A 14,162-nucleotide genomic window follows, 5' to 3' on the forward strand; every position below is an offset into this window, starting at 1 on the left:
CCCATCTGTTCTCATCCATCCTGTCACTGTACCCTGTTGAGGATCATATGCACTGCAAGCTCTTAGTTTTCAAGGTGAAGGAATAAATGTTCTGGAGTATTGCTCTTCTGATGTTACATGAGGCTACTGAAATACTGATCACATGCTTCTTCCTGTACACAGCAAGTAAGGGAGGAATTTTCAGCTGAAAGTTATTTCTTGTCCGTGAGGCAGATCTGGTGGTGTTGAGGCAGATCTGATGGTGTTGGCTCTCAGCAACTTACTGCAGTAGCTTTTAGACATGCAAATAGAAGGGAGACAGTGTAATGGAAAGTGACATTGTTTTTGAGGCAGAGAGAAGCACATGGACCCTGGCCCTGATGGAGAAACAACTGGGTTTCAAAGCTGCTTGTTGAGTTCAGTGCTGCTTACTGTGAGGAAGGGTAATCTGCACAAAGAATGGCTAAGAGCATGAAAGCAATGCTTCCAAAGCAATGTAAGGCTGCTGAAATCCCTGAGGTCAAGCAGGGGGAATTCCTATACAAGAAATCGATTGGTTCAGTTAGAGTAAGCCTTGTTCCTATTCCCTTGCTTGGCCTTGCTCAGTTGTGGTTAAATGAGGAAAGGGATGATAATCATCTGATTATCTTGTTGTTGATGGGCTGTGGAACAGGTGGGAGCCCAGGCTTGTCCTCTTGGCAATGCCAGCTTCAGGGGTGGTCCAGCATTTGGAAAGAGAAGTGGCATGTTCCACAATCTCCAACAGGTGCAGTAAGATGGCTGTTCCACTGCTGAGTGTTTCAGGAAAAAAACTGGAATAGTCAGTCTGTTTGCTCATCTTGCCTATGTTCCTAACTCAGACTGCCCAATTATTCACCATGAGAGAGCATAGGTTTTTTCAGTAATTAATTAAATATATTAGGAAAGACTTCCCAGGTACAGGATGCAATATGATTCAGACCAAAAAGTTAACTGTGGCAACTTACAGCAGAGTTTTGGTTTGATATGGGAGATATGGGCATGGGAGAGGCTAATGCTCCGTGGTGCTGCCCTGCATCGACAAGTGTCACTACAGCTGGTCTCAGCTATTCTGGGATCTTTTGGTCCCAGAGTTCTTGGATTTTGTGCCATGCCACAATCAAGCCAAATTTAAAACTGTGTAGGTATAAACCAACAATCTTTTCCACATCAGTCAGTAGGAGACTGTTAATGAAGCCACTGTGCTCATAGATAACTGTTACTAAACTTTTCCTGTTCATGTTAATAGATTCTTTTTCATCAGACCTTATTCCTTAAAATAGTAGCAAAACCAGAGCTCCAGGCTGAATATGTTCTTTCTGAGCTCCCAGGATACTGATATGTGTCACCTTGGTGTTTTGCTCTCTGCTTACACCTTCAGTTAATGCATTGATCAATCCAGACATTAGATAAAAAACAGAGTTTATTTAGGATTGAATACTCATTTATAAATTGAATTTGATACTTATTTTCTGGGGTCTGTGATATATTGGTTTTGTTACAGATTTATCCAAAACACCTGAAAAAGGACTGAACTGTAGTTAGTCAAGACACTATTTCCACATTACAACTTTATTATCCATAGACTCACAGAATGGTTTAGGTTGGAAGGGACCTTAAAGATCACCCAGTTCCAACCCCCTGCCATGGGCAGGGACACCTTCCACTACACTAGGTTGCTCAGAGCTTCCACACTTCCTAACTTGCTACAGCCACTTAACTCCATTCAAAGTATTTCAATATGCTCATTCCTAACTTCTCCATTAACCTGTTCCTATCACCCCTAAATAAAGGACTGCTCAATTGCTACAAATAAGGTATTTTCATCTCTGCTGTAATGATTTCAGGTATACAGTTGCCCATTAGGATGTGCTCTATTTTGTGTGTATCATGTCTGTAACACAGTAACCTGCTATTGCATTAGAAAAAGCTGCATTAGATTTTATAGGGAATGCCTAAAGCAGCGTAAGTGGCTGTATCTTTTTTTCCACACAGGAGAAACTTGTCTAAACAAATTATTTAATTTTGCATGGGGACCTGTACATTTTTCCCTATGGATCAGTGACAGTTCTGATTAGGAAGACCCTCCAAAGTTTGTATCGGTTAATCAGTGTCATTACACTGATACATGAGGGCATTAGATTCAGCTCCGACTTTCACATTTTAAAAGCTGCCTCACCTGAGTCAGTGGTTGGTTCCAACATAGGCTATGCAAGTTTTACTTTACTCAGAGCATAAGACAAAATGGAATCCATCACAACAGTTGGGAATAAAGCACACAGAAACACAAGTGCCTTTTCCTTCAGCTTTGCCACCATGTAACGTGCCTTGGGTGCAGGAGACATTAATGCATCTACCATAGCATCTACCACCTCATTGCCATTAGTGCTTCCTTCACTGAGAATGCTGTTGAAAAAGTTTGCCCTCTCTTGAACATACTCCTTACTGTAAACAGCCTTTTCCTCTTCACTGAGTTCACTCCAGATCTCTTCAGCACTGACCAGTGGCTGGATATTCGTGGAGCGTGCATAATTTCCTGGCTGAATAATACAGACCTGAAAGCAAGATGTAAAACTTAGCAAGATGCAATCAGTCATTGTGAATTCAGTTAAATGCTATAGTCAGTAAAACAGATCATAAGCTCTCTGCAGACAGGTTTCTTCCAGAAAATGCTACTTCATTGTAATTTTAACCTTGGAAACTTGACTGGAATCAAATATATTCCCATCAAAAGTGTAAGATTGCAGAGGTGCTTTATTCTGACTTCCTCATTTTTCTCTGATGTTAATGTTCTTGTTTTGGCTACTCAGCATGCCCTCACAGGATGCAATAGTACATCTTTGATTTTTATAGAATGTTTAATGGTATAAATGTTTTGACAATACTGAGACAAAGTGTTTCAACATGACTTATATGTCTCCAAAGGGGAATATTTTGGACTTTTCACTCAGTGGAGAATCTTGCAATTGGGAACTTTTTTCACCCAGTTTGGTACAAAAGGAGGCATCAAGGAAAATTAGAAGGTCCTGAGAAGATAAGAGCTATTTTCCCCAAGTAGGTGTAATTAAAAGTAAACTAGGTCTTGTCAGCCAAGTACAAAGCGGACCAAAGGTCCTGGTCTGCCTCTCACTGAAGTCATTAGCAAATTTCTGTAGATTCATGCAGATTTAAATTGAAAGCACATGAGTCCTTTGCTGTTTCACCTGTTTTGTTCGTGTGTGTAGTTATTGCTCTTCTGCTGCCTTCTGAGGCTTCTGGGGAATTCTGGAGCAGGCTGAGCACTCACAGTATACACGTTTCTCCTCAGTTAGAGGCAGCCTTGTTCAAACTGTTTGTAGATATGCAACATTAAAAGCTTCCTGGCATTTAACTGACCTGATTTCTTAAAAGACTAACACAAGGTGAGGAAGAACAGCACTGAGCTGTGTTAGAGATTTGGGGATGTGACAGGCATTCTCTGGAAAGTCTGTGATGACATAAAATCTTAATGTCTCCAATCTGCCACCCAGCCCATCTCCCAGAGTTCCCAAATGTGTGTCAGTGCTGGCATGGCCCTGACCCTCAGCCCACATGGTGATCGGAGCGCTGTGTACCAGAGGGGCTGGTGCAGAGGCTACACACAGGGGTCAGGAAGAGATGCAGGCAAACCTCAGCAGAGAGATGGTGTGCACTGATAGGCATAACTTATGCTGCCTCAGGTATGTTTGTCACAGGGCATCTATGGGAGCCCTACCTTTGGGTGCTATGCACAAAAGTGTTTGGTATCAGCCAAACTAATGCCAATAGCAAACTTCCCACATTTAATGTTAGCAAAGGGGTTTTGAAAACTTCCTGATTTGGAGGTTTTGGGAGTTGGCTAGAAGAGATGATAATTTTTTTCCCTTCCTTGATTTTCTGTAGCCTTTCTAATAGAAGGCATGTACTTTGTTTCCTTTAGGCAGCCAGCTTGCCTGGCCAGAGTTCAGTGGGACAGAGCCATAGCTCCATCTGTTCCTTGCCACCTCTGTGCAGCTTTCTCCTGAAAGGACAGAGGAGACAACACAGCAGGAGAAGGGAGGACAGGACTGTATTTTGAAGGCTTTCCACAGGGTAGGTTCTCAGGCAAACACCAGCCAGCATCTTGCATACAGTGAGAAACAGAAAAATAACTCTCATAGATCTTCTGGAGATGTTTGTCAGCCTGGCTCACTCTACTGTGTGCTGGGGCTATTCTGGTGGGGAACAGTAAAAATCCCAAAATGACCAGACTAGCTAACCTGTTAAACTAAGCTCTTCCATGCATTTGAGATTATCCTCAGCTAATCAGTTGAAATCCTCATCATGCTGTGTGGTATTAGGATGTGTAAAGTCACTTGCATTTTATAGCATTTTATATTTATCCCACAGGAGTACTTAATAGATGCATAGCTGCAATTTTTCCCACACAAAGCTTATGAATAATGCTGTAAATCTGTGTGTGTAAAGAGTACACAAAGGTAAACCCTCAGGGAAAACTTCTAGTGTTTGAGAAGAGTGTTTGAGCAGTAGAATGACTCCAAGGAAAAAGCCTAGTGAAGCTACTTAGTGATCTCAGCTTTAGGTTTGACTATCAGTGTTGCTTAGACAGGGCACTGAGAGCACTCTAAGAGCCTCTTAGGTTAAGAGAATAAAAACATAATTACTCTGCACTATAATGCCTGTTGCAGTGTAGCTGTTCTCACAAAAAGGAAGGAGCTTTTAAGCACTGATGTTGTAAGAGAAAAAAGAACCCCTCAGGTAAGTGCCAAGCTTCCTTCTTACTGCACAGCACTTGGTGTCTGGGCTTTTGGCTCCCACAGCCACCCCAGGAACATTTCAGTTACTCAGTGCTATTACAAGCTCTCTGTGGAGAGCAGGCCTGACTTGGAAAGTTTCTCCAGAAGAGGATGTGGAGAAAGGGTGGAAGTTTCAGTGTTGGCACAAACCTACAGCTTCTCAGAACTGGAAACATCACCCAGGTCTGCTGTTCTCAGTGATTTCCAACTGACTGATTAGCCACAGAGAAACCTCTTTCCAAAGGGAAGGTGCACCCATGGATTCAGCTCTGATCTTTTATCTTTGTCACTTTGGAAGCATGGAGCTTACTTTGCATAAAATTGGATACTATTTTGCATACACTTGTTCCATTGACCAGAATTTCCATGTTGTGCTGGTTTTGGCTGGGATAGAGGTAATTTTCTTCATAGTAGCTGGTACGGGGCTGTGTTTTGGATTTGTGTTGGAAACAGTATTGATAATACAGAGATGTTTCTGTTTTACTACTGAGCAGTGCTTACACACAGTCTAGGTCTTTTCTACTTCTCGCACCACCCCACCAGTGAGTAGGCTGTGGATGCATGTGGAGTTGGGGGGGGGACAGAGCTGGGACAGATGACACAAGTGAACCAAGGGATATTCCAGACCACATGGCATCATGCTCAGTATGTAAAGTAGGGGAAGAAGGAAAAATGGGAAGAGGGGGCATTTGGAGGGATGGCGTTTTTCTTCCCAAGTAGCCAGTTACACATGAAGGAGCCCTGCTGTCCTGGAGATGGCTGATCACCTGTCTGCCCATGGGAAGTGGTGAATAATTTCTTGTTTTGCTTTGCTTATGCATGCACCTTTGGCTTTACCTGTAAAACTGTCTTTATCTCAGCCCCAGAGTTTTCTCACTTCTACCCTTCCCATTCTCTCCCCATCCTGCTGGGGGGAGTGAGCGAGCAGCTGTGTGGTGCTGAGTCACCAGATGGGGTTAAACCACAACACCCACACACATCCATCTTGGATTATTTGTGCAAGTCACTTGCTTCTTTCCTCACAAAAAGATGCATTTCAGCTCTGTAGGAAGTTTCAGGAGTGAATTTTCTCTCTTTCTCATATGAAAATCAACATTAGAAATAGTATGGAGATTCACACGACAGGTACTCATTACATCACTCACCTGGACACCAAACTTCTTCATTTCCAGTCTTAGAGCATCACAAAATTTTTCAATAGCTGCCTTGGTCATAGAATAAATGCCATTTCCCACACTAAAATAGGCAATGATGCTGGACATGAAAACAATACGTCCTGAAAAGAAAACAGTGCAAATAATGTAACTTCACTCTCAGTCTTTAACATAGAATTGATTTACCTCAGTCATCTGAGCTGCTACTAATGTGGTGTTCAGCATGAGGCTAGTTTACTGCACAGTATGCCACAGCTGGGCCATGTAAGTGTGCAGTCCTGCACAGAAGTGCACTCAGCTCTGTTAAGCAGAGAACTTCACACAAAAATCCTCCTGGAAAAGATATGGTGAAAGATATGTTGCTCCTCTCAGGGTAGAATGCTTAAGTTCCAGGCTGGAGGGCAACACCTCCCTTTACAAGTGCTAATAATCTTTAAGTTTTTCTTGGAACAGCTGCCCATCCTAAAAGGTCAGTAAGTCCCTTCCCTTCAGAACACAGCTACTGGGTGAGTGATGGTAGGATGACCTCTGCCTCCTTTGTCCAGTAGACAAGTGATTTGAGGCACACATCCAGGATGTGGGACACATCATTTAACTTCTCTCTTTGCCTATGGTAATTGAAACCCAGTCTTCCCAGGAGAATGCTCTAACATCCATAATTCAAGCTTTTAATTTTGAGAGGTCACTTGCAGCCCCCAAAGACATAAACTTTAGCTGTCCTGACTGTTCCTGCAAGGGAGATGGGAAACCTAGGATTCTTCCTAGAAGTGCCCTAGCCTCTTCTGCATAGATGGTACTTGAAAATGGAGTGCAGGCAGATAATCAAGGCAGCCAGGAGTGAGATGCAGAGTGCACCTTTAAGCTGAGGTGCTATGTATGTGCAGCCAACCAGACCCAAACCTTCTAAAAGTTTATGCATGGGCTTAATATCATATACACAGTCCCTCTCACTTCAAAGTAACCCCTTACAATTCATGAAGTCAGAGAAATCCTCTGGTGGATCAGCATCACAGAGTTTTAGCAGGAAGTAGGACATCACAAGAAAAAAAAGGGCTGTCTCCCTGTGTAATGGCCACATAACACGCTCACTGGGTACATGCAATAGCACATTCTGTTACAAGAACACATCCAGCTCATGGTATTTAAAGGTTTCTTTTTATCTTGTGTCAGAGTATCATCAGCCAAAGGCAATCAAGCAGAAAGAAGCAGAGCAGCCAAAAAAAAAGGGTGCCTTTATCTTAACAACAGTTTATGTAGTAGTGACATCTGAGGCTTCCAGATGACACCTAGCCCTTCCCCCCTTAAAGAGCATACAACTGACACAGGCAAGCTGAGCAACTGGGGGAGAAAGGACAAGGGTATCTTCTTTACCAAATTCAGATGGAGACAGGTAGGGAACAAACTGTAAAGCAATTGAGACGTGCTGCCATGCTGTAGAGAGCTTGAACCATTTCTCAGAAGAAAGGATAAAGCTCATGTGTGTGAAGGTCCATGCAAAAGCATTGTTCCCACTGCATACCCGTGTGTCTCTGTACAGCACTGTTTCACATACTTGAAGTTTCCTGCCCAGGTCATAAAGAGGATCTTGCTAGACCTGGTACTGGAAGCTGGATGTCTCTAGTTCACCTCTGTAGGGTCATCCTTCCTCTCCTAATTGCCAAACAGTAAATTAGTAAAGCCTAAATAATAAAATTACACAGGTTATTGGATCTTTGTGTTTTCTGATTGTTAGTGCTTACAAAGACTTGCCTGGGCTTCATGATCTACTGTAAACATTTGTCCTCTCTTTTTTGAGTCAAACACTGAGATAAGTCCTTCTTTGCAAATACTTGTTCTATGTATTACAAAGACAGAATTTTTAAGGATATTTCCCCCTTATGACTTTACCCTCTTTTCAGAAGCAAGTTGCTCTTTGAGGCCACACAGAAGGAGGCTGTCATTTCAATTCAATGAGCGACAATTAAAGCCTCTTTTATAAATTCTATATTACCCTGATTATAGTAAGCTAATTATTCTACAGCTCTAAATAACAGTGGATTAGCATTACCCTTGTATTTCCTTAGAAGGGGAAGAAATGCCAGGGTTGTCCTGATGCTCCCAAGGAGATTCACATCTGCAAATTTTTCATATGTCTCCATAGACAGCCACCCTGTCTCGCCAAATGTTGATATTCCTGCATTGTTGACAAGCCCCCAGAAACCTATGGAAGAGAAATGTCTCAAAAAGCATCTTTAACTGGAAAACAAACACCATTAGGTAACAAAGCAACACTAGTGATTTGGACCCTTGGAAACAACTGTATAGTTGTGTTATCTTTTTGGCCTTTCTTCTTGTAAATGCAGGCATGTTTTGCGTAATGAAGGAATGCAATTGTGGCCATTATCTGGACTATGTGGAATCATAGAATGATTTCGGTTGGAAGGGACCTTAAAGATCATCTAGTTCCAACTGTGGGTAGGGACACCTTTCACATAAGTCTCAGTGCTATTTAATAATCACTCACTTTATAGTCCTCTTAAGTTATTTATGAATAACATGATCTGAGAGACTACATCTTACTGCCAGTGTGGTGTGCCATGATATTTTAATTACTTCAATCCCACTGTGTGCTATGAGCAGCTTTGTGAAAATTATATTAAGCAGTCTAAAGGCTAAGGGGTAATATTTTCAAAGTGTCTGACTAATTTAGGAGCCTTAGTCTTGGATCCTTTTCCAGGATTTGAGCTTTGATTCCTTCTGAAATCAGCCAGAATCAGGTACATGGGTGCAGCATTGGGTAAGGTAATCAGTCAAGGTCAGTGGCTCTGGTATTTTTTTTTTAAATTTTGTCTGTTTGAACGACTCTGTTCCCCACATAACAACAGGGTTTAGTGCTAAGGAGCCCACCCCTGAAACACAGTAAGATTTCAGTGTTTACAAGCCGAAATGTATTGGCAGCAAAACTTGTTCTGACAGAACTCTGTGACAGAAAGTTCAAGCCCTATAGCCCAAAGCCACAGAACATTTCCTGTGAGCACTGCACAATGCTAATAACTTCAGCTGTTGGAAATGTCTTTCTGTTGGAGTGGAGAGTGCTTGCAGGTTGGAGCTGACATGCTGCCTAAGTGCTGATTAAGCCATGCTGACTTGTTCTTGCCTTCACAACACACACCTGTAGATGTACAGTAAAGCAGCCAGTAACACAGTGCTTTTGAAAACATTTCTGTTTCTGTCCTCAAATCCTGACTGACAGCACTTCTAGGGTGACCAGCAGTGTAACTAAGCAGCACCCAGGGCAGCCTGACCTGCACTGAAATAGCTATGTGTGCAGCTTAGTTCTGCCAGCCCTGGCAACTTTGCTTGCGCATTTCTTCTAAAGAATTCTTGTACCCGTCTGAGGCAAGTGATTCTTTTGTCATGCCTTCCCCAGGATCTCCCAGCCCCCATTTTCTGGGGAGGCAGAGCAGGTTTCAGTGCCTCCCTTCCTCTGGACACAGAGGCTGGGGCAAGGGGTGTGATGCTGACCCAGCTATAGCCTCCTGTACCTGTGTTAGGAGAATTACTCTCAGGGAACATTTAATCACCCTAGTGAAGGCACTGCAAAAACTCTTGGGCTGAACTCTTTTCTTTCTAATATTCTCTGACAAAACTACTGCAATCATTTCATGGTATCTTGGTCCTTTCAGAGCCCTGCCAGGAACTGCCAATACCAGATTTCACTCACAACAATAATTAAAACTGAAACAGACAATTTTTGGAATTAGATGGTAAAGCAAACCACTCTAAGCTTTTGTAACATATATACACTATTTGTATTACCTAATGAAACTGGTTTCTAAACAGATAAAAAACCAAAGTTCTATTAGTGGACATCTCATTTGCAGACCAAAACACTGAAAATCAGTATTTTATCACACAGAACTTGGATAACTGTCATCCAAAGACAATAAATCACAATTCAACAGGCTGTCACACAGCAATCTTTGATACTGGACCACTCTTATAACTTTAGATAAAGATAGGCTGCTGTCCTACTAATGCAGCAGTTTCCTCTGTACTGCTTTTCCATAGCCCTAAAGGTTAGCAGACAGAGGAGAGGAAATGGACTAAAAGGTTAGCCACTGGAATTGGGCATCCTAGACTTCCTTCTTCCCCCTGGCATTGCTCTACTGTTCCAGGTCTTTCCATCATTCTCTGGGTTTAATTCTCCTTCTTAAAATGGAACCAGCCCTCTGGGACTGACCTCCCAGTAAAATGCTTCAAGATCAATGGATTAGAGAGTCCTCTGTAAAAGGTAATCATGAGTATTTTTGCACTTGCTCATGATCTGGTCTGCAGATGGACTGAGCTGCTGCACACCCTGTCTGTGTCCTCAAGGATGGAGGTCTCTGTACTTATTTTTACATAACATAACTCTAACACAACACTACTAAAGGCTGACATCACTGTAAAAGCTGTTCCCTGATCCTCTCAGCTTTACCTTTTCTAATTAAAAAAGTAATTTTGCTTCTGACACTGCATCCTGTACAGCACAGCAAGAACACTTGCTCCACATAGCCCTGAATTCATTAGGGCTTCAGAAACACAGTCATTAAACTTTAGACAATTGATTTTCTTCCTCTTTCTCTAAACTATGAAACACAGAATTGAGCTTGTAAAGCTTAAGTTTTCTCTCCAGCCATTTGCCTCGTCTCAAAGCCTTCAGGTGGTTAGCGGTGAGTCCAGTCTGTGTGTATGCACAGAGTTCACAGGATAATGGCTTCTTTCTCCACAGTGGCCAAATCAAAAGCCAAGAGGAGAAAACCTGGCTTGAATTAAACTGAAATAGACTTTTCTGAAGAGAAGATTAAGTAAAACAGAGATTTTGCTTACAGTCAGTTCAAAACATTTTGTTTGCCCTCAAGCAAAACATAGAGTTTCTTAGAGCATTTTGACATGGGATATGTTTTGGTATTTTACAAATTTTTCTTGTCACTTTGTTCAGTTGAATAAATCCACAAAATTCTACCATAATAACAAACTCCATTATTTTTTATGCCCCTTTTTTGAGAGTATTTCCTATCTCCTGAGAAACAACCTGCCCAGCTCTGTACTCAGGTACTTGAATCTGCTTTGGTCTTCCTTACCTGAAAGGTTTGTGGCAAAAATTAATGCCATAACTGTGCATACAAAATATATTGTATATTTGCTTAGACAAATGCAGCTCAGGTAACCTAAAAAATGAAGTCCTTAGACGGAAATACAGAAGAACAATGCACAGGAATTAGGAAACTAGTTAAAGGAAGGAAAGTGTGATTTGCCATATTCATACTGATGAATGAAGAGAGGGAACAACCCAATCTGTCTATGGCAGTGCAGGGTGTGTGTGGTAGCACGTCAGCTGAGACTCCTGAGTTTTAGTTATGTACATGCATGAGTCACCATCTTTTGTTTGGAACATTATGCTGTGGTTGTCTTCATTGCAAGGACAAGTCTATTTGTATTGGGAGTCTGAGCTAAAATACTGTATCATGGGTGAATTCCATGAGTAGAAAATCTTAATTAAGTGGAGGAGAGTACTGAATAAACTTTGAGTAGGGTGGGACTAAAACAAATATCCCTCCATTCCAGCTAGCTACATGTCACCCACTCACAACGGGTAAAAAAGGAAGAGAAATTCCTATTTGAAACAGAAGAAAATCAGAAAAACTCTGAGGTAAAAAAAAATTCTTGCTGTAGAGCCCAAGAGAGTTGCAAATCAATCCTGGTCTACTTCATATTGGCTTTAATGTACAAGTGCAAGAACTTTCTTCTTTCTAAGCAAGAAAGGACTCTAAATATTTTAGAAAGACATCTTAATGGGTGCAAAAGCCATAAAACAACTACAGAAAAAGCAAGGCCTCATAGCCAGCAGAGTTTCATGGAGCAACAGTTAGGTCTAGAGAATGAGCTATGGAAATTGATTTGCCGTCCTTTTCAGATTGACAAAATTTCACAGTCTATTATAGAACAAATACTTACATGGAAATAAACTGTGAAGTGGCAGAATATACACCTAGTTGTGTTACCAGTAGTTTGTGTTCCTAGTCCTGCGTAACAGAGAGAGAGAGAAGATAACATGGAGCCTGGGCTGGTTATCTCGTGGCATAACTAGAAGGTGTAAGGAGTACTGTGGTTTATTCCTGAGATTTTTATACATTTTTGTACACTTTATACTGAGGAGTCCATTTAAAGCAGAAAGTCTTTTATCCTTTAGTCTTTTCCAAGTCTACTTATCCTGGGCCCAGAAAAAAGGCAGGGCACAGTATTTCTCCATAGCTTCCCTTGCCATCAACAACTGCTGAGTGAGGCTTCTTGGACTCATTCTCCCCAAACCCAGGAACTTCTCATGCCTTTCCATGCAATGACCCAAGTCAGTCAGCCCACAACTAGACAGTTAGGTTTGAAAGGAGGACAGTTGTGTATAGAAATGTAATAAATGTGAGAAAATATGTCTTTTCATCAACTACAAGGAAAGTCTTAAGATGAATGACAAGGTTTTGGCTTTTCAGTCTGATGTTTATTTACAACAGTCTATTGGACTCACCACCTGATCTTTGCTCTCTTTATTTCAAGTATCTGACATGTGCTTGATTTCCACTTTGGTTAGTCCTCTGCTGTAGGCCCTGGATGTTGCAGTCTGATCCACTTGGAAAAATGTACTAAGGTTTCACTACAGAGAGTTCCTTAACTGGTGGGACATCTAGGTACATGCTCCACTGCCCACCCTTCAGATAACAAATAAAATGTTCTGTGCAGTCACATACTTTTATCATCTTCTAGATACTTTCAGAACATAAATGCAACTACAAATGGTTCAGAATTTTCTTTCCTAATGAAAAAATAATTTAATTAAAACCAACCTTTGACCCAAATGTTAAAAAAAGTACAATTCCTATCTTTAACAAATAATTTGGTTAATATGAGAGCTAATCTTCTGTGGTATCATTAAATTGAAACAGTTTTCATAAAGCTAAAATACTGAAGAAAACAACACATCTGTTTTCTGAGGTGTCAAGGAGCACTCCTAGTGAAGTCTTTCGCTTACCTAGTCTACATAAGCAAAGTATTGTCACAGTTTCTTTACATTTGAGATAATATATATTTTAGAAATTACGAAGACTTCTAGATTTACTCCATTAACATCGGACATTAAAATAACTCCTTTGCCCCTTTTTATTTAATAAAAGGAAGAATCCTTGATATATAGTTCTCCCAAAGGGCATACGTACTGTGGGCTCCAGAGTCTACATAACAGCATGAACGTAACCATTGCACAAGCTGCCAGAATTACAGGCTAAATTATCTGAAATCCAGAATTTCAGGTGACCCAACCCCCATGGAACCTCTAAGGACTTTTGTGAGGCATCTACATTGTGTCTGCAGGTTGAAGAAAAGCCTGAGCGAGGAAGGCTCTGACTCTTAATCAGATAAGGTCAAGATCAATCATAAATACATGTACTTAATGAGTGGTGTCTAGGCTTTTTCTTATTTCACTTCTCATTTCATCCCCTTCCCAATGTGCTGATGAACCAGGCAGGCAGAAACCTTGCATTTCATTGTCATTCTGAGTGCTTTATTCTCTGCTCTTATTCCCTGTGTGAGCAAGGAAGTGTTTATCTGTAACTCTGAGGGAATCTAACTTCTGAGCCTGAGTAAGCGTGCCCTGTGGCAAGTGTATCCCCAGTACTACACTGAGTGACTCTCACCCTGCAGAGAGTGGGAAAGGAGGTAACTGTGCCCCATCACCTGCGCCGTGTCACGTGTTCTGAAGGGATAACCCAGGTTTTATGTTGTCTGCAGTTATTCTGCAAGCTAAGTCTATCCATTCCCCTGGACACACGCTCCCTGTAGGGTGTGTAATTGACAGGCTTCCCTTTCAGTAACCCTCGCAGAGACTAGTCTGACACACCTCAAGTGGCACCGCAGCTTCAGGAAGCAGCTGGTTTGGTGTGGCACAACAGCTGCCCTCTCTGCATCTCCTCTACTTACTTCGTCTTTCACAAGCTGTGCCCAGAAATACATCACATTCCCACCCCTCCAATGCCAGCAGAGCTGTTGTCTGCTTTCTTTGCCGTTTCCTCCTGTCAAATACACGCTAGGAGTTCCAGGGAAGCTGCACGCGTGGAGCTCCTCTTCTGGTAGAAAGGTGAAGCTCAGCCGGGACGCACCGACAAGCACACCTGCTGTGTACATTGTCATAGAATCATAGAATCAACTG

The 14,162-nt window shown here is 41.8% G+C and overlaps 1 protein-coding gene across 1 annotated transcript; it reads right to left on the reverse strand.

The window, feature by feature from the left end:
• Positions 1–1,886: 1,886 nt before the first annotated feature.
• Positions 1,887–6,010, reverse strand: LOC103805914 (short-chain dehydrogenase/reductase family 9C member 7-like). Its single transcript, XM_009078581.1, has 2 exons — positions 5,936–6,010; positions 1,887–2,552 (listed from the first exon to the last, which is right to left on the reverse strand). Exons 1-2 carry the CDS (start codon positions 6,002–6,004, stop codon positions 2,205–2,207), a joined length of 417 nt encoding a protein of 138 aa, XP_009076829.1. The 5' UTR covers positions 6,005–6,010; the 3' UTR covers positions 1,887–2,204.
• Positions 6,011–14,162: the final 8,152 nt, after the last annotated feature.

The sequence above is a fragment of the Acanthisitta chloris genome, unplaced genomic scaffold (assembly GCF_000695815.1).
Source record: "Acanthisitta chloris isolate BGI_N310 unplaced genomic scaffold, ASM69581v1 scaffold32387, whole genome shotgun sequence".
Lineage (NCBI taxonomy): Eukaryota > Metazoa > Chordata > Aves > Passeriformes > Acanthisittidae > Acanthisitta > Acanthisitta chloris.